General features: G+C 39.4%; 1 protein-coding gene across 1 annotated transcript in view; it reads left to right on the forward strand.

Annotated features, from left to right (window-relative positions):
- CAND1 (cullin associated and neddylation dissociated 1) overlaps positions 1–27439 on the forward strand; it is a 50133-nt gene that overhangs the window by 14310 nt on the left and 8384 nt on the right. The window contains exons 2-14 of the mRNA XM_089674181.1: positions 7164–7307; positions 12210–12364; positions 13523–13646; positions 14334–14590; positions 15455–15560; positions 16213–16358; positions 17382–17674; positions 18052–18193; positions 18367–19860; positions 21008–21103; positions 23871–24040; positions 24116–24280; positions 26468–26575. Coding sequence (XP_089530307.1) covers positions 7164–7307; positions 12210–12364; positions 13523–13646; positions 14334–14590; positions 15455–15560; positions 16213–16358; positions 17382–17674; positions 18052–18193; positions 18367–19860; positions 21008–21103; positions 23871–24040; positions 24116–24280; positions 26468–26575 — 3400 coding nt within the window. The remainder of the gene's footprint in view (positions 1–7163; positions 7308–12209; positions 12365–13522; positions 13647–14333; positions 14591–15454; positions 15561–16212; positions 16359–17381; positions 17675–18051; positions 18194–18366; positions 19861–21007; positions 21104–23870; positions 24041–24115; positions 24281–26467; positions 26576–27439) is intronic.

A 27439-nucleotide genomic window follows, 5' to 3' on the forward strand; every position in this document is an offset into this window, starting at 1 on the left:
TAATTATCATTTGAACAAGATATTGCACACACAACATAAGCCACTTGCAGATACACCCCACAACACATTCTGCTATTCCTCTTAAGTATGGTGTGATACCACATGTGTGAGACTTTCACAGCCGCAAAGAGGGACACAAAATCCAAGGAGCACCTTCGGGTGTTCTAGGGGCATAAATTACACATCTAATTTATTGACTACCTATCACATTTTTTGAGCACCAGGACAGTGGAAACACCCACAAAATGACCACATTTTGGAACTTTCTGAAAGACAAAGTGAGTCTTCTAAAAATGTCATTGTCAAACGTTTTTTGGAACCTGCAGTATCTGCTGTATTTTTTATTTATTTAACACAAAGTTGTCAAGATATTTTTAACACACAGCAATGACATACTTAGACTTCCACTCAACACCTTCTGCCTTCTACCTTCTATACCACTTGTATAACACCTTTTTAATGTTGGAATGGGTTATGTATCCGACATTGCTCCCTACAGTGGATATAAAAAGTCTACACACCCCGGTTAAAATGTCGGGTTTCTGTATCGATGGGAGGCGGAATGGTAAATGTGCTGCAGAAAGCGTATGTAATGCATTTTCGATGCGTTTTGCATTTTTAATCTGCCCAGCAACAAGTTGGGCAAAAAAAAATTTTCAAAAACGTACTGTAAAACAGACAAAATGCAAACTGCAATGCTGTGAGCCAGACCTGAAAGGAATTGAAAATGCATAAAAACCGCTCATGTGTTGCGATTTTTGCCCAGCAACAAGTTGGCCAAAGAAAAAACATTCAAAAAAGGCAAAATGCATAGTGTCAGAAACATGCGTGAAAACCGCAAACTTCATTGGTATGAACCAGGCTTAAAATGCATAGAAATGAAAATAAATAGAAAATGCACGTGTTGCGTTTTTGATGCATTCTGCATTTTAATTTGCCCAGCAACATAGTTACATAGTCTGGCTGAAAAAAAGACAAAAGTCCATCCAGTTCAACCATTAAAGAAAAAAAAAAAATTATAATCCTATACCCACAGTTAATCCAGAGGAAGGCAAAAAAACCCAGCAAAACATAATCCAATTTGCTCATGCAGGGAAAAAATTATTTCCTGATCCCCAGAGAGGCAATCGGATATTCCCTGGATCATCTTTACCTATAAATGTTAGTATCCAGTTATATTATGTTTATCTAGGAAAGAATCCAGGCCTTTTTTAAAGCAATCCACTGAGCTGGCCAGAACCAACTCTTGAGGGAGTCTATTCCACATTTTCACAGCTCTTACTGTGAAGAAACCTTTCCATGTTTGGAGATTACATTTCTTTTTCCTCCAGACGTAAAGAGTGCCCCCTTGTCCTCTGTGATGACCTCAGGGTGAGTAGCTCTACATCGAGTTTATTATATGAACCCCTGATGTATTTATTCATGTTGATCATATCCCCCCTTAATCTCCTCTTCTCAAGAGAATAAATTCAATTCCTCTAATCTTTCCCCATAGCTGAACTCCTCCATGCCTCTTTGGTTGCCCTTCTCTGTTCTTTCTCCAGTTCCCCAATGTTCTTTTTGTGAATTTGTGCCCAAAACTGAACTGCATATTCCAGATGAGGTCTTACTAATGATTTGTACCGGGGTAATATGATATCTCTCTCTGGAGTCTATACCTCTTTTAATACAAGGGAGGATTTTGCTTGCTTTAGAAACCGCAGCTTGGCATTGCATGCCATTATTAAGCTTGTGATCTACCAGAACTCCCAGATCCTTCTCCACCATTGATTCCCCCAGTTGTACCCCCCTAGTATGTATGAGGCATGCATATTCTTAGCCCCCAAGTGCATAACCTTTCATTTATCAACATTAAACCTCATTTGCCACATAGTTGCCCAATTAAACAGTGCATTGAGGTCAGCTTGCAAGTTGAAGACATCCTGTAAGGACGTTATTCCACTGCACAGCTTGGTGTCATCTGCAAAGACTGAAATGGGATTTTTAATCACAGACCCTATATCTTTATAAATATATTAAAAAGTAAGGGTCCCAACACTGAACCTTTGAATGGTCTAGGGCTGTCAGTGGTGTACCCAGAGTATGAATAATTAACCACTACTTTACAAATACGATCTTTTAGCCAGTTTTCTATCAATTTACATACAGATTTTTCCAAGCCTGTAGACTTTACCTTACACATTAGCCATGTATGGGGGGAACTGTGTCAAACACTTTTGCAAAATCCAAGTATACCACATCCACCGCCACCCCTCTATCCAAGCTTTTGCTCACCTCATTGTTTGACAACTTCTGTCTTTCATGAATCCATGCTGTCTGTTGCTTAAAATCTTTTTTTTCCAGCAAGAACCCATTTATGTGGTCTTTTACTAAACTCTCCAGTATCTTCCCAATTATAGAAGTTAAACAGGTCTATAATTAGTTGGTAAAGATTTTGACCCCTTTTAAATACTGGCACCACATTGGCCTTACGCTTATCCAGTGGTACTATGCCTGTCATTAAAGAGTCCCTAAAAATTAGAAACAATGGCTTTGAAATGACAGAGCTCAATTCTGTAAGGACCCATGGGTGTATGCTATCCGGTTCAGGTGCTTTATTCACCTTTTTATTCTGTCTAAATATTTTTGGATCATATCATTTGTGAGCCAATGTGGATCATCTGGAACTGTCAATACCATGCCCATTATGGACATAATGCTCCTTTCTATACACAGAGCTGAAGAAGGTCTTTAATAAATTTGCCTTCTTTGTCCCCAGTGATCCACTCTAGATTATTTTGTAAAGGGCCTACATGCTCGGACCTGACCGTTTTTACTAATATATTTGAAGACTTTTTGGGGTTTTTTCCTGCTATCTTTTGCAATCTGTCGTTCGTTTTCAATTTTTGCGGCCTTTATTTCCTTTTTGCATATTCTGTTATATTCTTTGTAATGTTTAAACGATGATGGTGTTCCTTCATTTTTGTATTTAATAAAGGCTCTTTTCTTATCTATAGCTTTTTTTAACTTTGGCCGTAAGCCACATAGGTTTGATTTTTAGCCTTTTAAACTTGTTGCCCATGGGAATATTTTTTGCAGTGTGTTCACATACAGTCTTTTTGAAGAACTCCCAATTTTGTGTTGTGTTCATTGATGCTAGTATTCCCTTCCAGTCTAAGTCTTGGAGAGCAGCTCTCAGCCTTGGTAAATTTGCTCTCTTAAAGTTGAGCGTTTTTATTTTTCCTCTATGTGCTTGCTGTTTACAGCTAGCAATAAATGTAATCATGTTATGGTTACTGCTACCTAGATGTTCTTTTATATGGACATTCGTAATAAACTCTGCATGGTTTGAGGTTACCAGGTCCAGCAGAGCATCATTCCTAGTTGGGGCATCTAAGAACTGTGCCATATAATTGTTCTGTAGTAGGTTTAAACATTTTTGCCCCCCATTATTATCACTGTCCCAGCCCTTTCAATCTGTGCAAGGAGCTGAGTGTCCACCTCCTCAACACTGGGAGGCCTATAACAAACTCCAATGATTACCTTTTGTTGTCCGCCCCCCCATGTGCAGTTCCACCCTTAATACTTCAGCCTCATCACACTCTCCTTCAACTAGGTTCTCTTTCACACTCGCTCTGAGATCACATAGCGACATACACCACCAACTTTCCTATTTACCCTTTCTTTCTGAAAGCGAACATAGCCAGGAATATTAATGGCCCAGACGGTGTGTGTAAGCACATTGTTGGACCCTGAGACAGGTGAGTGTGTGTTTTATTAAAAGTCAGCAGCTACAGTTTTTATAGCTGCTGACTTTTAATAACACAAAACTGACTGGAACTCTGCTTTTAAACATTTACTTGGGACATACTATTAGATGTCCAGCCTGCCGGTAAAATGGATGAGGGACTCAATGCAAATATGTTTGTCAGAAGTAAACATCTATGAACGTTTTGGGGAAAAAATGAGTAAGGCTACGTTCACACTAGCGTTGTGTGCAGGCGGCAGAGAGGTGTTTGGGAAGCGTTTTTACCGCTTCCCAAACGCCTCTGACAATTCTGCACATTGCAGCACATGGTGCTGTTCTAACGGGCGCGTTAGTGTCGTGTCGCGGCAAAACGGATGCCTCTGGTCGAATCAGGAGGCGTTGAAGCCTCCTATTCTAGTCTATGGTACCGCTCCGCAAACGCCCGGCCGGCGTTTGCGGCGCGGTTGCAGGGTGTTTGCGGAGCGGTAACACCATTTAAACTAAAGTTTTTAACGCTCGGCAAATGCCTAGCAACCTCCGCTAAACCGCGCATGTGGTGTTTGCGGAGCGTTAAAAAAAACGCTCCGCAAAGCCGGACCAACGCTTGCCAAACGCTATAGGGGCCTTTGACAAGCGTTGGTAAAACAGTCAAGTATGAATGAGCTCTAAGTGGCATTATTTTGTAAAGCTTGTCGTATCCAGGGTGATTTTGGGAAAGACCACAGGGTTTTATCACCAAAATGCACAAACCGCATGATCATTGCATAGTGTGTTCTTGACATAACTGAGGAATGTATTGGCATATAATGAATTTGGGGCGAGGACCAGTTAAGAGAACTTCTTTTTTTTTTTTTTTTTTTTTTTTGTGAGTCCCATATTTAGTGTTAGGCCCAAAAAGATTTTGAATTCAACTGTGACATGCTTCCATTTAAATGGACAGCCATGCAAAAAATTTGGAGTATCGGTGATGTACTTCTGGGTTTGGTCACAACGATCACATGGTACAGGCCCACTGTGGTGTTATTCCCCAATCTGTAATGCGCTCTCCAAAGGGCACAGCGATCAGATGACTCCACTGCGTGCTAAAAGTTGGAGGACATACAGTTACATCATCTCAGAACAAGGGAGCTTCTGGGCAAGAAGTTGTTAGTAGACCGAGCTGTTCAGCAAAAGTGGAAATTAGAGGATCAAGATAAACCATTAAACACTTACAGGGGTGAAAAAATGTTTAACTCCTTAAAATGTGTTAGCTGGAGCTAGCCTTTCGTTTGTCAGTCATGGTGATACTAAAGCGTCTTTTTTTAAAAAAAATAACAAACATGTCATACTTATCTGCTCTGTGCAGTAGTTTTGCACAAAGCACCCCCGATCCTCTTCTTTTTGGGTCCCCTGCCGGTACTCCTGTCTCCTCCCCCTTGAGCAGTGCCCCCAGAGACAGCTGCTTGTCCTGGGGGCACCGCTGCATGCTCATTCTGTAGCCGCTTCTCTATGCGTTCATAAGACAGAGCTGCGGCTCTGCCCTCCACTCTCCTCATTGGCTCACTGACTGTGACATAGAATGCATGAAGGTAAAAACCATGAGTCTTTAGAACCACTTAAAGTCCATCTAACACTACTGTCCAATGGTCCAATGGTGTCTCCATTGCTCCTCCATAGATGAGCCACCCTAAGACAGAAAATGAAGACTGACACTCAAGTCTTGTAAGCTGCAATATAATTTTGAGATGGGGTTAATTCTCTTCATAATGCAGTGTGATTGGGTGCTGTTGACTTCAAAGTAGCTGTAGCATTGTTAAAGAAGTCTTTAGACTTTAAAAAAATATATTTATCTGTCCTAGAATCTTTCTGATTTGGGTTGCAGCTATGTAGAAATTTACATAGGACGTCATATGACGTCCTCCCATTCTCACCGCGCATGCGCGGCTCAGGGAGTGCGCGGCGATCGGCGGTGCGCTGTGTCCCTCGGACACAGCGGATCACCAATCGCGGAAAGAGCCGAAGATGTCGGCTCAGTCATGTGATCAGCTGTGTCCAATCACAGCTGATCACATGTAAACAGGGAAATGACGGTTATCGGCATTTCTCTCCTCTCGAGCTGTCACGCTGACAGCTTGAGGGGAGAGGAGAGCCGGTAATCTGCTTTCCGTGGAGGGGACATGTACACTGATCATCAGGGCACTGATGATCAGTGTGCCTTGATGATCAATGTAGCCCCAGCAGTGCCACCTGTTAGTGTCCATCAGTGCCTTGTGACAGTGCTCGTCAATGCCACATATCAGTGCCCATCTGAGCTGCCTTTCAGTGTCACCCATCAGTGCCAGTCAGTGCCACCTATCAGTGCTGCCTTTCAGTGCTCATCAGTGATGCATGTCAATGCACATCAGTGCCTCAACATCAGTGCCACCTATCAGTGTCCATCAGTGCAGCCTATAAGTGCCCATCACTGCAGCCTCATTAGCGCACATCAGTGAAGGAGAAAAATCACTTATTTACAAAACTAAGAAAAAAACTTTTTTTTTTCAAAATTTTCAGTGGTTTTTGGTTTGCTTAAGAAAAAATAAAAAAACCCCAGAGGTGATTAAATACCACCAAAATAAAGCTCTATCTGTCACAAAAAAAGATAAAAATTTCATATGGGTACAGTATTGCATGACCGCGCAATTATCACTCAAAGTGCGACAGCGCTGAAAGCTGTAAATTGGCCTGGGCAGGAAGGGGGTATAAGTGCCCAGTAGGCTTGTGGTTAAAACAAGTAAATCTGATTACTAATGCTAGCAGCATAAGGATTAAAAATAGTCAATATTGATTGAGAAAGGGAATTGCTAATTGCAAACATGCTTATTGTAAGCTTTGTCTGTGACAGTGTTTGTTTTTTGGTGGTTTTTTTTTTTTTTTTTTTTTTTTTACTATGCAAGTTGCTAGTTATTTTAAACATATGTTTTATTACAGTTGGCCTCTTAAAACTGGCCATACATGAATTGAAATTTGATCTGTTCAGCAGGGACCGGCTGAATTTTGGTCTATGTATGGGCACTGTGGTCTAACAGAAGTTGATTTACTGTTCAACGAGCCTGTTGGAGGCTATAGACTGTAGCACTGACCTGTGTATCCTGATGGCAGGGAAGTCTCAGAATTCAAAGACACAGTGAGGAGGATTCCCCCATCCAGTTTGATTGTGGAGATGGGGAGAATCGGGCCATTTTTTTTTTTTCTTTATCTTTTTTTTTTTTTCGTTTAATCCAGTGGTTGAACGAAAAAACCGACTCATCTATGGATGGCCTAAGAAATGCTATTCAAACATTTTTATTATATAAATTAAATACATTTTTGTATGTAATCGCCATTATACTCATTTGGCAATATACATACCCTGTAACAAAAGTTAAAGTGCTTGTTGCACTTCATTTGTGTAATCCATCTATAAATCGTCTTGCAGGTTCATGGCAACAAATGACTTGATGACGGAACTTCAGAAGGACTCTATTAAGTTGGATGATGATAGTGAAAGGAAAGTGGTAAAGATGATTTTAAAACTCTTAGAAGACAAGAATGGGGAAGTTCAAAATTTAGCTGTGAAATGGTAAGTTTTACATTTTAAACTGGTATTGTATTTATTCTGCTTTAGTGCATGTTTTGCTACTGTGAAAGAATCAGTTGTCTACTTTAAAGAAGATCTAAAGATAAAATACACCCGCACTCCTTCCTGCCCACTCTGGTGGCTTAAACCTGGTGTTACTAAACCCGTAACAGTAAAATCAGTCTCTATATGCAGTAAAGCATGCTTGTTATACTCACTGTGGAACCTAAGGGGTTAATCCTCCGCATTGTGTAAAAAGGCTGTTTGATCATATCTTCTCTAGCAGGCTGCACGTGTTCAGTTTGGTGTGTATTGCTAGAGAGTTTTTATTTTTTTTTTCTTCTTGGGAGAGTGCATTTGATTTGCACAGGGCTGATCAGTGCTGTCTACACAGAGGGGTTTATGCAGCCGCATAGGGCAATCGGGGGAGAATGAAAACTCCTGCAAGCTTTACCAGTGCTCTGCTGGATACTGATAGAAGTCACAAGGCTGCTCTAACTGCTGATGACAAAGTATTTAGCAGTTAATATTAACCACTTTCTCAAAGCACTATAGTAGAAATACTGCTTCAGTGTGGCAGAGCTGCGCAAAATCACGTATGTATATGTGATTTGCATTTCTGGGTAGGGAGCCCATGTACGCTGCCCTACTCGTGCCGCCATTGGTGGCTAGGAATGACGATCACCCGAGTTCTGGCCAGAGATTCCCCACCAGCACCCGGTGATCGTTGGGGAAAGCTGACACGGGAGAGACCTGTATGTAAACAACACAGGTCTCTTCTGGCAGCAAGGACATGCTGCTTTGTATACAAAGCAACATGTCTCCCTAGTAAACCACACACAGCACATAATGTAAAACGGCACACAGTTAACCCTTTGATCGCCCCCAACATGTTAACCCCTTCCTGCCCAGTGTCATTAGTTGGGTTTTGGTCATGCTGATTGCTAAAAACCAGCTGAACTAGCATTACTGCTGAAAATACTGGCAGGTAAATGTTATAATCTATAAATCGGTCCATGTGGAGTTCCTGGCTCAGGTCTGGGCAGTGTACAAGGCTTCAACTTTGCCTTTTGAGTGGCTGAGCCATTCAGCAGTCCATTTTCAAAACCTCTGGCTAGTAGAGGTTAAGTGAATCAGTTCCACTACAGAGGCCAAAAGCTCACTTAGTGTCTAGAGACCTTGTCTTCAGACCATTCATATAAGAAAAAAATTTCTATAAGATTATACAGTATATGCATTTAATTTGTGTGATGTATGTTATCTACCTGTTAAAGGGTAACTCCACTTTCATTGGTGAAAAAAGTGGCATGTAAAATTGAGATACAAGTCATAGTAAATTAAATATTATTAAAAAGTAAGTTTCCTTTTTAATCTGCATTGCTGTAAAGCGCAATGCAATATGGCAACATGAGGTGTTCTGTACATGGTCTACAGAACGTCCCCCAGAAATGTCATTTCCTGCTTGTGTGATTGGCTAACTGATTTCCCCAGAGATCTGTACTAGGACATAAGTCAGATGTAGAGCATCCCTTTTTAGGAAAATGTCATTTTTAATGAGATCCTTCCGAAGGGATGCAGACCCTGCAGTTTTTCCTCATTAGAGCCCTGCAGGTGCAGCAGCTGATAATTGTCACTCCCATGCAGATTCACTCTGCACTTGGACACAGACAAAAATGAGCTATTTGTTCCAGATCTGTACGTTTTTGGTTATTCTGAAGTAAGTTTGTTAAAATCCTTGTAATGTATATAGATCACCCAGAGGGGAATACTTGTTTTTGCAACAAAAGTGGAGTTATTCTTTAGACCTTCCCTGCTGTCAGCAGATTTAGAGATGTTACTCAACCCCTTTTAAAGTAATCACATTTTGTTGCTTTGCAGCCTGAAATGAAGACAAGCGCACTTTTTGTTTTATCCAGCTGTATTTACTAGGTGCAACTTATAAGATCCAAGTGAAAGATATAACACGTAGGACAAAAATTCAAAAACAGAATCACTGAGTTGGAAAAAGGATCACCACCTCTTAAAAATGACTTGTAAACTTCAGGTATAGCAAATCGTCTTCCCAATAGCACACAAAGCCATTTGACTTTCAACTGTGATCAGCAGTGGTCATTTTAATTAACTCCGCTTGAAAAGAGCTTTCCTGGAGCATTTCAGCCCTTGGTAGTGCAACTGAAGCAAACAATCAACTATGGGTGGCCAAGTACTGTCAAAAGATCTCCAGGATAAAATTGTGGACAAGCACAAGTCAAGAGATGGATACGAAAACATTTGAAAGGCTTTACCAATTCCTAGAATCAGTGAAGTCTATTAAGAAGTGGAAGGTATTTGGTACAACAAAAACCCTTCCTGATCAGCACGTCGTTCCAAACTGGATGAAAGAGGCAGGAGGTAACTGGTCAGAGAGGCTACCAAGAGGCCTACAGCAACTCAGTTGCAGGAATTTGACAGAGTGGTCATTGTGTGCATGTGACAAAAATATCACAAAGTCTCCACAAATGTGGCTTATATGGGTGGGTTGCAAGAAATAGACTCTCTTTGAGAAAGGCTTCATGCAGTCACGAGCTTTGCCAAAACGCACCTTGAAGATTCTGAGGCCACATGGAAAAGGGTGTTCTGGTCCGATAAGACTAAAATTGACTGGCCTCAACAATAAACAATATGGTGGAAATCCAACACGGCTCATCATCCAAATAACGCCATTCCTACAGTATAGCATGGATGTGGTAATATCCTGTTATGGGTGTGTTTCTCTGCACCAGGGACTGGAAAACTTGTCAAGAGAGAAGGAAAAATGGATGGGGCAATACCATCAAATTCTTGAGGAAAATCTGCTGCCCTCTGCAGAAAGTTGTCAATGGGTAGAAGGTTTACCTTCCAACATGACAATGACCCAAAGCACGGAGCAAAAATGACCATGCTGTGGTTGAAGGAGAAGAAGGTGAATGTCCTTGCATGACTTAGTCAGAGCCCAGAATTAGTGTTGCCAAGCCCACAACAGTAAAATCAGTCTGTATATGCAGTAAAGCATGCTTGTTATACTCACTGTGGAATCTAAGGGGTTACTCCTCCACATTGTGTAAAAAGGATGTTTGATCCTCTCTTCTCTGATCCTCTCCTCCTTCCTGTGTCTCTCCAATATCTCCTGATAGAACTGAGGCTAGGGACAAGCTGCACATGCTCAGTTTAGTGTGTATTGCTAGAGGTGTGCTTTTTTTCTTAGGAAAGTGTATGTGATCAGCACAGGGCTAATCGGCACTCTCGAGACAGAGGTTAGAGGTTCTGCATCCTGCTACAGGAGAGTGAAAACTCCTCTTACAAGCTGTAACCAGTGCTCTGCTGATATAAGTCACAAAACTGCTCCAGCTGCTGATTAGAAAAGGTATTTAGCAGTTTATATTTACGACGATAGTTGCATTTCCATTTTGTGTGCGCTGTGGGAGACCAGATAGAGTGAATGCAGGGTCTTGGGTTTATAACACTTTAAACCTCCTTGAAAATCTGTGGAATGACTTGACTGCAGTCCACAACCACATCCGTGAATGTAGATGTGCAAAGTTAGTAGTTTAGTCTGTTCGGATAGAGACCTATCACAACAGACTGAAGGCTGCAATTAAAACGAAAGGTAGTTCAAAAAATACAGACACAAGGAGGTGATCCTTTTTCTAACTCGTGACTTTGATTTCCCCCCCCCCCCCCCCGACACATTGGTGTCATATCTTTCACTTGGAGAGTAATTACAGCTGGATAAAACAAAAACTGTCTGTCTTCATTTCAGGCTGCAAAGCAACAAAATGTGATTATTTTAAAGGTGGTCTTTTCTATACCCACTGTATGCACAGACAGCAGTTAGACACCCCAAAAAAAGTAGGTGGCTATAACATGGCAGTTGGAAGAGGGAACTGTGGCTCTGCTAGCAAATCCACTCTTGGAGTTGTCAAATTCCTTGTGGGCTCAAATTGCAAGTAAATAAAAAGCCTAGGACAAGAGCTGTAAGTAGAAAATTAAATTACTTGATTTTTCTGTGCTTTTACCTGAAATTTTATTTATAGCAAGGTCTTCATAAATATGTAAATATTCGAATGTCAATAACCATGCCGCAGGTTCACATTAGGGAGTGATTACAGCGTCCCTAATATTTCCTAAGTCCGATAAAGTTTTATTTGCCACAATAAGGAAATAACAAAAATAACCGCCTACTTGTTTTGGTGGTTTGTCAGACCCCCTTTTTTAATGTTCAGTACTGTTGCTCAGTTTTTCAAGGCCCTTCCAACTTGGAAATTCCAAGTTCCTCAAGTTTCATTTGTTTCTTTGCATCTTATGTTCATATTGACCTTGCACAGAGCTGCGCAGTATTGATTGGTGGGGTGGAAGGTATACAGAAGCAGGACTCAATCTGAACTGAACACAATGCGAGTGCAAAGAAACTCAAAGGGCATTGGGAAGAAGTTCGGAAGGAACTGGGAAGCAGCATTGAACCCTGATGAAGGAAGAATGATGAACTTCTGAAACGGTTTGGCTATTTACCAGGGCTTTTGGATTTGGGTCCAGTGCTTTCCAAACAATTCAACAGAGCATGCCGACTGAGTTTTATTTTAAAACCGCTATAACAATAGAATCACTTCACTCAACTGACTTGTGTGTTATTTGCCATAAGTATTATTTACATTTGTGTGACTCCTTTTTTAGTCCTTTTTGGCATTTATTGCTAAAGTTAAGGTCGTGAGGTATACAGTGATCATTATTACTTAATGAATTTAGCCTAATGCCTAGCATAGAAAATGTAAGCTTTACTCTAAAAATCCAGAGACAGTGCTGCTGTGCTCTGTATGCTCACTCACCAGCTAAAATTGTATATTTGCTCCTTGTGGAAAATTCTAACAGAACTGATTTGTTTTTAAATAGCCTTGGTCCTCTAGTAAGTAAAGTAAAGGAGTATCAAGTTGAGACCATTGTCGACACACTCTGTACAAATATGTTGTCTGACAAGGAGCAGCTACGTGATATATCTAGCATTGGGTTGAAGACTGTAATTGGAGAGCTTCCCCCTGCATCCAGTGGTGAGTTCTCTTTATACTTTTGTCTTTTTGTATAAAATGGTGATCAGTGATATTTTATATCATATGATATATATTTATGCATAATTTTATCTCAGAAAGTTAAAGTGGAATTCTCGGTCTAAACAGAACCCCCTGCTGCTACTTATAATGCTTACACTTTTAAACAGATCTGTATACTAAAAGTGATGGTAAAGCTTCAGTTTTTTTTTTCTTTCTAAAATAAACATGTTATATTTACCTGTTTTGTGCAGTTGCACAGAGCCATCACTTTCCTGCTCTTTTGGAGTCCCCCACCGGCACTCTTGGCTGCTCCTTGCTTCTGAGTGCCCCCATAGCAAGCTGTTATGTGGGCTCAATTACCATCCGGATTGTGTGCATCTGTAGATACAAACAGCGCAACACTCCACCCTCACATGATTTGATTAACAGCAGCAGGAGCCAATGGCTTCCGCTGCTGCCGGTGAGGGTTGAGAGAGCAGCGCTGCTGCTCTGGGGCACAGCTCTTGATCGAAAGAGAACTCATAAGTTTTAGAGGGGGGAGCTTAAAATGGAAGAATTTTCATTTCATTATGTCATTACGACTAAGTTTTTTTCAGTTCTGATCACAAGATCCTGCAGCTCCGTCTTCCCCGTCACCACTCCTGGAATTTCCAGCTGTTGTCGAGCGCCCCCTGACACACAGGAGTAGGAGCTGCAGTATCACGTGAATGGAGCAGACTGAAAAAAGATAAGTACGTAGGTTTTTTTTCCTGTTTTTTTGTTTTTTTTTTTTCTTTGTTCCTTCTTCTTAGTGTAGGTGGCAGGAAGAGGGAGGGGACATTTTTAAGAGTAGTTATGGTCAGACAGGGATCCCACACCCCAGAGATTAGGAAAACATGCAAATTGATTTGCATCTCTTCCTAAGGATTCTTTCGGGTTTGCTGAATGTGATCTATTGTAGTAATTTATCACCTTCTGCAAAAAAATATAGTAAATATTTTAGTCTCGTGCCAGCTCAATTATGAAAATTTGGATAAATATGTAAGAATGTTGTTAGCTGTTATCTACATTAGTTTTGCATTTCGCATTGGATCAGATCATAAAATCTGTACTAAACAATTAGTAACAGTCATAATTTTGCTTGTTTAAAATCTAACTAGAACTTATTTTATTTTATAGGATCTGCTTTGGCAGCAAATGTTTGCAAAAAAATTACAGGTCGTTTGACAAGTGCTATTGCAAAACAGGAGGATGTTTCTGTCCAATTGGAAGCCCTGGACATCATGGCTGATATGCTCAGCAGGTAACATTCAGAGCCTTGAAAAATTTATTTCTAAGGCGATCTACATAAAATGGCTATATTTAATGGTTTGAAAGACATGTTTGTGTTCCTACATATTGAGTAAAGTAGGGGCAGGTGCAATAGTTTGAAGCAGAGACATGACCCCAGTGTCTGAGCTTCAGATCAGGTGTACATATGAATAGCCTTTTTTCATATTTACATAGTCATGTTTTAAGAGACTCCTCAAAGTATGAGAATTTGCATTCAATGAAAGATCATAGTAAAGATGAGGGCGGAGCTTTTGGGGTAAATGTGAGGATTGCTGTAGCAATCATGGAAAGCTGACAGTGAAGTTTCCATGAAGGTTGTTTCCTTAATCATTTTCACTCTTGACCTTTGTTAAACTTTATAATGCGGTGTATAAAGCTATAGAAAATATTTTAATATTTTTTAATTCAATTAACCTACAGTATATGACTCTTTCGTTTTAATTGGCATTATTGTCTGTTATTTAATAAAGCTCATTATGTTGCTGAATGGAATGGCGATTAGTTGCCTCTGATTATTGCACCTTGTTTTTTGCACTTATAATTAAAGCCATGCTTATTTAATTAAAGCGCCATTAATTTTTGTTTGGTGTATTTTTCTTTTGGTGAAGAATTGTTATATACTGTAGTTAAACTGTTTTTTGTTTTTTTTCCCCCCCAGGCAAGGTGGATTGCTTGTTAATTTCCACCCATCAATTTTGAGTTGTTTACTTCCACAGTTAACGAGCCCAAGGCTTGCTGTAAGAAAAAGAACCATTATTGCTCTCGGACATCTGGTTATGAGTTGTGGCAACATTGTGTTCATTGATCTAATTGAACACCTATTGACAGAGCTTTCTAAAAATGACTCCATGTCTACCACCAGGACATACATACAATGCATTGCTGCTATCAGTAGGCAAGCAGGCCACAGAATTGGTAAGTGCAGGACTAAACTGATAAACCAAAAATGTTGATAGTAGACTTTTTGTTTATGACAGAAGAGACTGTGTGTCCCTTCTGCAGTAAATGCTTTTGCCTGCCTGTCAGTATTTTTTTTTTTTTTATGTAAAAGTACAGTGGGCCATACATGCATAGCGTAGTGTACAGTCTTTGCAAGATTTGTGTTGGAGTGAAATAACTCCTGTGCTCGTGTGGGTGTTAAATGGTCCAAACTCAGGCAATCATGATGGCCGAAGATTCTGAACCCAAAAGAGGACCGAGTAAAGATGAAAGCACTGGCAATGGAGGGAAGAGTGGACATCACAGTGCTGGAGGGAATCAATTTGCAAAGTTAGTCATAATGTGTAGGTATGCTCTCTACATATTTGCAGAGTCCCAAATTTTTTCTGCACTCCATTGGCTGGAATAGTTGTTGTCCACTGTGGAGCATTTATGAGCACTTCAAAAGTGTCCTTTTTTGGAAGTAGAAGAATAAGCTGTATACCTACTCAACCCCCTTGACCTATCTGTTCAAAGGGAAACACTGATGCAAGGAAAAAGCTCCATATATTTGTGTATCAAGGTAAATAATGAAGCAAGTAGTGTTTTCAGCTGCTAGGAGCCTTAATCATTGCTATGATTAAGGTCCCTTTTGACTGAAACACATAGGAGGACTGTGCAGTATTTGCAAGCTGTTTGCCTATTTATGGAACTGGGTGTGAGATTCACTACTTGCTTTGCTTTGGTTAGTGGGTGCACAAAAGTCACTCTCAAGCGCATCACTCTCAGTAATGGGCAACTTGTGACTAGCATTAATCTGCTGCAGTGTTTTCTAATCTTGTTCTACTTTTTTCATTTTAGGTGAATATTTGGAGAAGATAATTCCCCTTGTGGTAAAATTTTGTAATGTTGATGATGATGAGCTCAGAGAGTATTGCATTCAAGCATTTGAATCTTTTGTAAGACGGTAAGAATTAGTGGTTTCTTTTATTTGTAAAACAGTTATTTAGTTTTAAAGCGGTAATTGTTGAAACACTAATAACTTTACTGTGCAAAATTCAGCTTTAAAATGTGCTGTTAGTCTGTGTTAACAAGTCACAGCGGGTTGGGTTTTGCCTAGTGCTAAAACAATATTTATAGGTTCTGAGCCCTGTGGGCCATCAAAAACCTGTGAGGTGGCCTCCGTTTGGGTGCGGCGCAGTTTGAGGTATGGATCCCAATTTGAGTGAAAGTAAAAAGGGTGTGTGATTTTTTTTTTTTTTTGGTTTGTTTTTTCCCCTTCTTTGGGGGTGGGGGGGGGGGGGGCCTTACACAACACAGAAAAATATATCACTAGTCCGTGGGTAATAAGAGTTGTCTGCCTAAATTGCTACATTTTGCTATCCTTGATTTGACTAGTGTTGTCAGTTTGTGCTGGATATCTAGGGATAGTTCCCTAACCTTTTTCAGAGTGCCATGTTAATGCAGTACTGAATATCTAACCTGCATAACTAGCTTGGCATTTGTGCATGCTCCTGATTACATTAAAAAGTAATCTTTAACTACCCATGCATTTTTAAACATTTGTTTTCTGAATAGGACATTTAACAGAATTAGTAATTATGAAATATTTTTTGCAGGTGTCCAAAGGAAGTGTATCCACATGTATCAACCATTATTAACATTTGTCTTAAATATTTAACTTATGATCCAAATTATAATTATGATGATGAGGAGGATGATGAAAATGCTATGGATGCTGATGGAGCAGATGACGATGATCAAGGTTTTCTTCATTTAGTTTGTTATAAAGCAATTAATCTACTTCGTACAGAATTACAACATTTTTAGATTTTATACATTTTTGTTAACTTTGTTAATATATGATCTTATTTAATACATTTTAAAAGAAAAATATGGCAAGAGGCTATCTCGTGGTCTGTGGACATTCAGTTTCCAGGCTTTTTAAAATAAATTATTCCACAAAATAATTGTCTGAACTCTAGTCTAAAACTGCCTGTAGTTTCTAATCACAAAGCTGGTAAAGTGTGTTAAGTTATCCTACTATTTGGCTCAACCTTGATGCTGACATGCAGATTGTCCAGTTTGAATATCAGCTAAAAAGAATTCTTGAATTTGTATGACTGCTAGAGATGTTGAGGGTTATGTAAGAAGTGTTTTTTTTGTATTTTTTTTTCTTATTATATTGCATTGGTTATGTGGTTATTGTAGGTGCACATAGTGTCTAAGCGAGTAGTTGTTACAGTGTACAGCAGGGAAGTGTTAAAACCCCTGTCTTATTGTCACCGCTTTGGAGATTCACACTATCCTCCTTGTGAACCTTAACACCAGGGTAGGAATGGGTGGGAAATCCAAGGATTTCTAATTTCCTCCAGATGAGATGAAGACAAGAAAAAACCTGAGGAGTTTTTACCATCCCTACTTAAAGAAAATATACTTTAGGGTTTGCACACAAACAGAAGTGTTCCTAATACCCGATGACACCTCCCTCACACCAGGACTCAGTAAATAGAACATTTTTTGACAAACTGCTAACTTGGCTCTGCATTTTGTCAGAGTTAAATTGGCCTCTTTTCTCTGACTGCATTTGAGTCTGCAGTGCAGGCTGAGTTGCTTTTCTTGCCAATTTTCCTGAGGGAAATATTTTGGTGCTTTTTTGGAAAGATAATTTAATTTACTATACAGTAATCAAATTTGTTGGAGTTGAACTGAGTGAGGTGTGATTGTGGCTTCTACTTTATGCAGGACCACATTGTGTAACTGTGGCTTTTTTTTTTTTTTTTTTTAGGTAGTGATGACGAGTACAGCGATGATGATGATATGAGTTGGAAGGTTAGACGTGCAGCTGCCAAGTGCCTGGATGCTGTGGTGAGCACTCGACATGAGATGCTGCCAGAATTCTACAAGACTGTGTCTCCTGCACTAATAGCTAGGTTCAAGGAACGGGAAGAGAATGTGAAGGCCGATGTGTTTCATGCATATCTGTCTCTTCTGAAACAGACAAGACCTGTACAAAGCTGGCTTTGTGACCCAGATGCAATGGAGCAAGGGGAAACACCACTGACTATGCTTCAGAGCCAGGTTTGTTTTCTATCTGCATTTTCTAAAATGTTCTATATAAAAATCAGAATTCTGGTAACTTCATTGCAAAGACTGAGTAAGGTATTACTTTTTATAGGGTGGCAGCTCTACTTTTAGTGCCCAGTGTGTTGTTTTTTTTTTTTTGTTTTTTTTGACTGCACTTTATGAAAATTTATGATTAATTTTTTCTGTTTTTGAAGTAAGCGTATGTAACAACAAAAATAGTTGTTTGTCATTTAAAATTTTTGAGTAGATAATGGTTTTGTTTAGTGCAACAATGCATAAACATGTACAAATGCTTTGATATTCTGGCTTCATTTCTTAAATTTCGTTCAAAATAAAAAAGGTTTCTATGTTGCTTATTTTTAAATCTATAGGTACCAAACATTGTGAAAGCTCTTCATAAGCAAATGAAGGAGAAGAGTGTGAAGACTCGCCAGTGTTGTTTTAACATGCTCACAGAATTAGTCAATGTGTTACCTGGTGCTTTAACACAACACATTCCAGTTCTGGTGCCAGGTAAAGCAACTGTTTTATTTTACCTTTTTTCATTTTCAACAAATCCAGACATTTTTTTAAATTGGTATAATGTAAAAAAAATAAATCATTTTGCAAGATTGGCACAAAATATATAGTAATTGGAAATATTGTGTGAAAATATTCCAGGCTCACTGCTTTTATCTATTTTGCAGGAATCATATTTTCATTAAATGACAAGTCAAGTTCTTCTAACCTGAAGATAGACGCTTTATCGTGTTTGTATGTGATTCTTTGCAATCATTCTCCTCAAGTCTTCCACTCACATGTCCAGGTCTTGGTTTCACCTGTAGTAATCTGTGTCGGGGATCCATTCTACAAAATCACCTCTGAAGCTCTGCTGGTTACACAGCAGCTTGTGAAAGTCATAAGACCTCTGGACCAGCCTTCTTCCTTTGATGCAACACCATACATAAAAGACTTGTTTACATGTACAATCAAAAGGTTGAAAGCAGCAGATATCGATCAAGAAGTTAAAGAGCGTGCAATCTCCTGCATGGGTCAGATTATCTGTAGTTTAGGTGATAATTTGGGAAATGACCTTCCTAGTACGCTTCAAATATTCCTGGAAAGACTGAAAAATGAGATCACTCGTTTGACCACAGTAAAAGCTTTGACACTGATAGCAGGCTCTCCTTTGAAAATAGATTTAAGGCCAATCTTAGGTGAAGGAGTACCTATCCTTGCCTCATTTCTTCGGAAGAATCAGCGAGCTTTAAAACTTGGGACACTATCTGCTCTAGATATTCTAATAAAAAATTATAGTGACAGCCTCACTGCAGCAATGATTGATGCTGTACTGGATGAGCTTCCACCTCTTATTAGTGAAAGTGATATGCATGTGTCTCAAATGGCCATTAGCTTCCTGACAACGTTGGCTAAAGTATACCCATCCTCTTTATCAAAGATCAGTGGATCTATCCTCAATGAACTGATTGGGTTGGTGCGGTCACCATTGCTTCAAGGAGGAGCTCTTAGTGCAATGTTAGAGTTTTTCCAAGCCTTAGTGGTGACTGGCACTGTGAGTCTGGGATATATGGACTTGCTCCGTATGTTGACGGGACCAGTTTATGCACAGAGCACTGCCCTTACTCACAAACAGTCATACTATTCTATTGCCAAATGTGTGGCAGCACTTACTCGAGCATGTCCCAAGGAAGGTCCAGCTGTGGTTGGTCAGTTTATCCAGGATGTTAAAAACTCAAGGTCCACAGACTCCATTCGCCTCTTAGCTCTGCTATCCCTAGGAGAGGTTGGCCATCATATTGACCTCAGTGGACAGTTAGAGCTGAAATCTGTTATACTGGAAGCTTTCTCTTCTCCTAGTGAAGAAGTCAAATCTGCAGCTTCATATGCCCTTGGAAGCATCAGTGTAGGCAACCTTCCCGAATATTTGCCATTTGTTTTGCAGGAGATAACTAGTCAACCTAAGAGGCAGTACCTTCTGCTTCATTCTCTCAAGGAGATAATAAGTTCTGCTTCTGTAGTTGGCCTTAAACCTTATGTTGAGAATATATGGGCTCTACTGCTTAAACACTCTGAATGTGCTGAAGAAGGAACAAGAAATGTAGTTGCAGAATGTTTGGGAAAACTGACGCTGATAGATCCAGAGACTCTCCTGCCACGACTCAAAGGATACTTAGCTGCTGGTATGTCTTGTAATTTTGTAACTCTTGTAACCCTTTTGCTGCCAGCGCAGTTTTTGCATTCTGTGCACACGTTTAAAAAAAAAAAACAAATTTTAGCCTTGAAGATTGGGTAAAACCCCCAAACATTTTTTTTTTCTAGAAGCAGACACCCTAGAGAATAAATTGGTGGTTATTTAAATTTTGTCACATATTTGCACAATTTTTAAAGCCAATTTTTTTTTTTTATAAAAAATATTAGGACATGCATAACATATCCATTTCTTGGTAAAATATAAAAGATGAGCTTTTGCTGAGTAAATAGATGCCCAAGATATAGATATATATCTATCTATTTATATTCTGTCCCTCCAATCTAAGCAATTTCTATCTATTTTTTTTTTTTTTTAAGGGGGGGGGGGGGGTATATTGTGGTCTAAGTGCTTGGACGTGACTTTCTTTTTACTTTTTTTTTTTTTTGCTATCACAAAGTCTCGCCTATGTGATATATTTAAGACAGGTTCTCTTTCATGAGAAATCAGGAGTCTTTTAGACCCCTGATGTTTTACCTGCCCTCTGTTGAAGCTAATGGAGTGCAGATATTGAGAATTAGCTTCTTCCAACACCTGCAATGGAAGAAACGTCAGAAACGTCAGAAATGTAAGAAATGTAAGGAATGTTGTACAATTTTTTTCTGGGTTCATTCTAGTTAAGGGAGATCAGTGAACAGATGTTCTTTGGCCTCCCTTCCCTCCATACAACAACACCTGCCATGTAGGACAACGGAGCTCAGGAATCCTGGTGGGGGGGAACACCAAGGCTGCAGCATGTGTATATGTGAAACCCCCTACCTGCGATTACCGCTGTAACACCGTAACGTTTCTGGCGATGGCAGTAATAAATATATGCTTCAGCCACCGTCTAACATATTAAAAGGGGACTAGGAGCAAAATGCAAGAAATACGATCACATTTAATCCACCGACAAAAAACCCATCTTCACAGCGAAAAAAATAAGCCTTTTATTAAGTTCAATTGTGTATTTACTCTGATATTCTTTTAGGGACTTGAAATTAATTTATTTGTACTGCCATTTTTTTCATGCACTTTAGATTTAGCTGTAATTTAATTAGTTCTCAGATTTCTTCTAATGTTGTGTAATGTTTTTTTAGGTTCATCTTATGCACGAAGCTCTGTAGTAACAGCTGTTAAATTTACGATATCTGACCATCCTCAGCCCATTGATCCTCTGTTAAAGAATTGCATTGGTAAGCTTAGGTACAGATAATTCTCAAGTGATCATTACAGTGAACACATACAGATTGCTCAGTTGCCAGACATTGAAATGGATCCAGTAGCTACATTTTGTTAATTATGTAGACTTTTAGAAAGAAATATATGCTTAGTAAATTGGTAGTTGGTTTATCGCTCCTGTATATGTTTTATTCTTACCATTGTGTACTGAATATAGGGGATGCTTGCACCACAAATACAGTGCATAATGTTATGTGAAAAAAAAACAACGCAACGTATGCTCCATGAAGATCAAGACAGTTTAATGGATGTTAGTACAAACTAGTAGTAAATGTATGCTTATGTTTCCAAAGGATACTTTTAACCTGGTCATAGTTGAATTGAAATTCAGCTGGTTCAACAAGGACCGGACAAATTTCGATTCATCTATGGTTGTGCCATTCCAGAGAAATTGAGCTAATAGACTTCTCTTGAACCAGCTTATTGGAAAAAAATGTTTCCTGAAGGAGTCCCCGCTGTCAGAATACAATAGCGCTGCAGGGAGGATTCCTCCAGCCACCTCACTAGTGTGGATGGGGGATCTGTTCAGTTTTGTGTGTTGAGGGACCCATTTAGGAGAGAAATAAATAAGGAGATCTTATTAATTGTGCATACTCTGGAGGTGTAATTTTAGTCCAGGCTTCCCAACCAAAAGAATCTCTGGCCTGTAACAGGTATGGAGCTAGAAAAGTGCAGGCTCTGAATCTCTTCTTGCATGATTGTTCCAGGATTTGGAGCTTCTGCCTTTTAAAGCAAGTTCGTAACGGCTCCAAAAAATTTCTTCTCACAGATTGCTTTTTTAAATCAAGTATTTTTTTTATTGAAAAATAAACATTTGGTTACATTTTCCAGATAGTGTTACATGCCTCAGAGTTAGGAGTCATAGTAGTAGTATTGCAGTAAACAGCATATTAATAACAGTATCACTGTAACGTAAATTTTTAAAAGCGGGGGTTAAGGAGCAAATATGTTACAAGTTGTTAGTAAAGAAAGGATAATGACCTCACATCTTTAATACTTGGTCTCATATGTTATCGACTAACATGGACATCGATAGATATCGACTGTGTATAAGGCTATATTGTACAAGGGGTACTGAAAAAAAGACATCCGGTATTTGCATGGTGTGCTTCATTGTTGATTCAAATCAGTCACAGATTACCTTAACCTTTTTAAAGCAGAGTTGTTTAACCTGTGGTCCATGAGCCACATGTGGCCCTAGGAGCCCTCTGATGTGGCCCTCAGCCTGTTATATCTGTTATATCCTGTGGATTTTGTGCGCTTTCTGAACTAAAGAAATTTAAAAAAGCAGTTGAAAACCAGTAAATATAATTTACTTAATCCAAATTAAAAGGTATGCGCTAATAACAAACTTATACAAAAGTGTATGTCATCATCCAAAAAACATTAGTGTTTTAAATAAATTAGAGTGTCCAAAAAAAAAATATATATATATATATCTTCAGTGACTTGAACCAATTGTGAGAAATCCACCACCAAAGGAGATTAAATGAACTCACCAGAGCTAATGGCTGGTCAGATTATAAACCCGCAACAGCGCTTGTGCTCTGGGAGCAATGAACCCGATGTCCAAATAGATATGGTGATGTTTCAGATACTTCCAGATAATAATCACAGACGAACAACTTTGCAGCCCAAGCTCTTATGATGAACTTCTCCACTCTGTCTCATACCTCCATGAGAGCATACAGTACACTCAGGGACAAAAAGAGAACATAATGGTGCAATACGTTTTTTTCATTTATCTCTTTAATAAAAAAGGTATAAGGAAACTCACAAACAAGGTGTCCAACAGACACCAGCTTCAATCGCAAAAAAGGGTTGAGATACAGTTAACGCTCACCGCAGATCTCTCCCATACAGCACAGACCAGCAAGGCTCTCTAACATCCACATCAAATAGACTACGCCCAAGCAGTTTCGTCACACCGACGTCATCAAGGGGCGGTACCTACCCCTTGACTGTATCAGGGGGTACCTGTACCCTTGACCGTTAACTGTATCTCAACCCTTTTTTGCGATTGAAGCTGGTGTCTGTTGGACACCTTGTTTGTGAGTTTCCTTATACCTTTTTTATTAAAGAGATAAATGAAAAAAACGTATTGCACCATTATGTTCTCTTTATGTCCCTGAGTGTACTGTATGCTCTCATGGAGGTATGAGACAGAGTGGAGAAGTTCATCATAAGAGCTTGGGCTGCAAAGTTGTTCGTCTGTGATTATTATCTGGAAGTATCTGAAACATCACCATATCTATTTGGACATCGGGTTCATTGCTCCCAGAGCACAAGCGCTGTTGCTGGTTTATAATCTGACCAGCCATTAGCTCTGGTGAGTTCATTTAATCTCCTTTGGTGGTGGATTTCTCACAATTGGTTCAAGTCACTGAAGATATATATATATATTTTTTTTTTGGACACTAATTTATGTTTGGACATTCTAATTTATTTAAAACACTAATGTTTTTTGGATGATGACCTACACTTTTGTATAAGTTTGTTATTAGCGCATACCTTTTAATTTGGATTATTGTTGCCAAAATTTATTTTGGGTGGGATATGCTGCTGACACTTTGGTGTTTTTGTAAGTGGCGCTTTTTTCTTTTTTAATTTAATATAATTTACTTATCTATTTACTAATGCTAGCAGCATAAGGATTAAGTGGTGAGAGCTTACTTCCTCTTTAAATAGTGTATTTGTTTATAAAATGTTCATACATTTCAGGTGACTTCCTGAAAACACTGGAAGATCCAGACCTAAACGTCAGACGAGTAGCCCTTGTGACATTTAATTCTGCTGCTCACAACAAGCCATCACTGATCAGAGACTTGCTTGATTCTGTGCTTCCCCATCTGTATAATGAAACGAAAGTTAGAAAGGAGCTAATAAGAGAGGTTAGTAGTGTGAATTTTTATTGATTTCCCAGACAGCTTTTGATTACTGTTCTTAAATTCACTTTTTAATTCCAGGTGGAGATGGGTCCTTTCAAGCACACAGTTGATGATGGTTTAGACATCCGGAAAGCAGCCTTTGAGTGTATGTACACTCTTCTTGACAGCTGTCTGGACAGATTGGACATCTTTGAGTTCTTAAACCATGTTGAAGATGGCCTCAAGGATCATTATGACATAAAGGTAAAGGTGTAGATCTTTTATGAGTTTGTTGGGAAATATATTTGATAACTTACATTTGTGCTCAAAGTTTGCATACCCTAGCAGAAATTGTGAAACTTTGGCCTTAATGAAAATATGACCATGCCGAAAAACTTAATTAAAGCGAAGCTCCACCCAAAAGTGAAGTTCAGATTTAAGGACTCGTGCCCTGTTCCCCATGAGGAATTGGCACCTTTTGGGGAGTGGGTACCAGATTCTGACAGGTACCCACTCCCACTTTTGCTCTGACCGTCTAGTCGATCGGAACAGGGGAGTTTTTCTCCCCCTCCCTCCCCTGCATTCTGGGATATGTGGTATGTCCCAGAAGACTGCAGAACCATTCACAATGCACAGCAGGCACCTGGCTGTGAAGCTGCAGGCTGTCACAGCCAGGTGCCCACAATTAAGATGTCAGCGCCAGGGGTTGAGCACACCATGGACAGGTGAGTGGCTGTATAAGTCAGCAGCTACAGTTTTTGTAGCTGCTGAATTTAATTTTTTTCACAGGAGACTTGATAACTGCTTTAAGGATAGTGATCATATGAAGCCATTTGTTATGACATAGTTGCTTGGCTCCTTTTTAAACCATTGTGATAACAGAAATTACCCAAATGGCCATGATCAAAAGTTTACATACCCTATTAAGCTTGGCCATGATACAGACACAAAGTGACACACACAGATTAAAATGGCAATTAAAGATTAAATTCCCACATCTGTGGATTTTTGAGTTGCAATTAGCATCTATGTATAGTCAATGAGTTTGTTAGCTCACACATGGATGCATTGAGCAGCCTAGATACTGAGCCATGGGGCGAAGAAAAGAAAAAAAAAAAATCTGTCAATAGACCTGCTCAACAAGGTAATGGAATATTATAAATATGGGAAAGGATATAAAAAGATATCCAAAGCGTTGAACATGCCAGTCAGTACTGTTCAATCGCTCATTAAGAAATGTAAAATTCTGGAATGTCTTGATACCAAGCCATGGTCCGGTAGACCAAGAGAGTGCAGCCACAACTGCCAGAAGAATTGTTTGGGATACAAAGAAAACCCCATGGGTAACCTAAGGAGAAATACAGGCTACTATGAATAAGACTGGTTGTTTCAAAGAGCACAATACAATGATACTTGAACAAAAATGAGTTGCCAGAAAGAAGCCTATACTGTGCCAATGCCTCCAAAAAGCTTTGTTACAATATGCCCAACAACACCTTGACACTCATCACAGTTTCTGACGCATTGCAATCTGGAACGACAAGACCAAAATAGAGGTTTATGGTCACAACCATAAGTGCTATGTTTAGTGAGGGGTCAACAAGGTATATAGCGACAAGAATACTTTGGACAGTGATTATACATGGGCCCGAAAAAAGTTCAGGGTACGGGATTACACTTCGCACCCTGGCATGTGGGGATGGCTTGAATGTGCCATTGATTTTGACTGAGAAGTTAGGGGAAGGGACACATGAAGGAAATATGAGCTCGGTTTTGGTTAGATTGAAATTAAGGATGTGGTTTGACTGACTGATTTTTTCTGTCAGTAAATTAGTGATTCTTGAGGAGACCGATGTTGCGAGCTGAGTGGTAGAGAGATAGATTTGGGTGTCATCAGTGTAGAAATTATATTGAAAGCCATGGGAGGCTATCGGTTGACCCAGGGAGGAATTGTAGGTTGAGAATAGGAGAGGGCCAAGAACAGAACGCCTACGGAGAAAGGAAGAGGAGGAAGTAGAATTGTAAGTTACACTGAAGGTGCGGTGGGATAGATGGGATGAGAACCAACAAAGAGTACAGTCATGCAGCCCAAAGGAGTAAAGTGTTAGGAGGTGTAGGATGCGGTCAACCATATCAAAGGCAGCCAAAAGGTCTATGATTAGGATTAAAGAATAGTGTTAATTGGTTTTAGTTGGGTCATTTTCTTTTTTTTTTTTTTTTTTTCTTTTTTTTTTTTAACTTGTCGCCATGTGTTTTATCCTGCTTACTTTTTTTTTTTTAATGGTACATACTGTATATTACCAATTTGCCAAGGGTATGCAATCATTTGAGCACAACTGTATTTGTACAGTGTCTGAATATAACAAATTTCATATCACCAAAAAAGCAGATCGTATATGATGACCTTATGCTAATGCCACTAACTTTTTTTTTTTTTTCGTCTTTTTCTAGATGCTGACATTTTTAATGTTGGTTAGGTTATCCACACTGTGTCCAAGTGCTGTGCTACAAAGGCTGGATAGATTGGTAGAACCATTACGTGCTACCTGTACAACTAAGGTATGCAGCATCAGTGATTTTATATCCTCAGTCTTTTTGTAAAATCATTTTTGTAAAACATGCTAGTGATCAACCGATAATAAAGTCTTCAAGAGAAGCAATGACAATTATGATGGTAAAGTAGCATGTTCTTTTTAATGCCTGCTCCAGCAATTGCTTGTACTTGACTTCACCCTACTCCTGCTCCATGTGCCCTTGGAAGCAGAGTGACATACCTAGTATTTCTGGGCATGATCTAGCATGTGATTTGTTTGTTCCTACCATGTGGGGGTATGAAGGGTGCAGGTGATTAAGTACACAACTTTTAAGGTAGAGCGGTGGTGGAAAATCTAAAGCAAATGCATGTTCCGTTCTTAAAAGAAGCAATTTTGTTTTCCCCTTTCATTTGTTATGGTTTTATAAATCTGTTGTGTCTCTCCATCTCCTCTGGTGCTCAGAGGAATTTCTGCAATAAATGTTTCCTCTGTTTATGCATCTCTTCCATTTAGTGAGCTTTTTCAATCTTCAGAGTTTTTTTTTTTTGTTTTTTTTTTTTTCTTCTTAAGGTGGTAGTAAAGTCTTTTTTTTTTTTTTTTCTTTTTTTTTTTATTGTATTGTAAATATCTCCTAAACGTGCACCATTTAGGATATATTTACCTGTAAAAAACACTGGTACATGTGGTGTGTGCCGTAAAAAGCGACTTCAGTACGCATGCGCAGGAGTGACATCATTGCAGTTCAGTCATTCAATCTGCCGGAGCTCGTGAAGCCAAATGGACCGAGTGAAGATGGAAGCCCTGTCAACAGTGGAGGGCTTTTTGAAAGGGATAAATTCACCATTGGGAACATTTTACATTTTCCACCTGTTTTTTTCCACCTGCTGAT

This window comes from Staurois parvus, unplaced genomic scaffold (assembly GCF_062004578.1).
Source record: "Staurois parvus isolate SC_StPar_1 unplaced genomic scaffold, SC_StPar_1.0 ptg000147l, whole genome shotgun sequence".
Lineage (NCBI taxonomy): Eukaryota > Metazoa > Chordata > Amphibia > Anura > Ranidae > Staurois > Staurois parvus.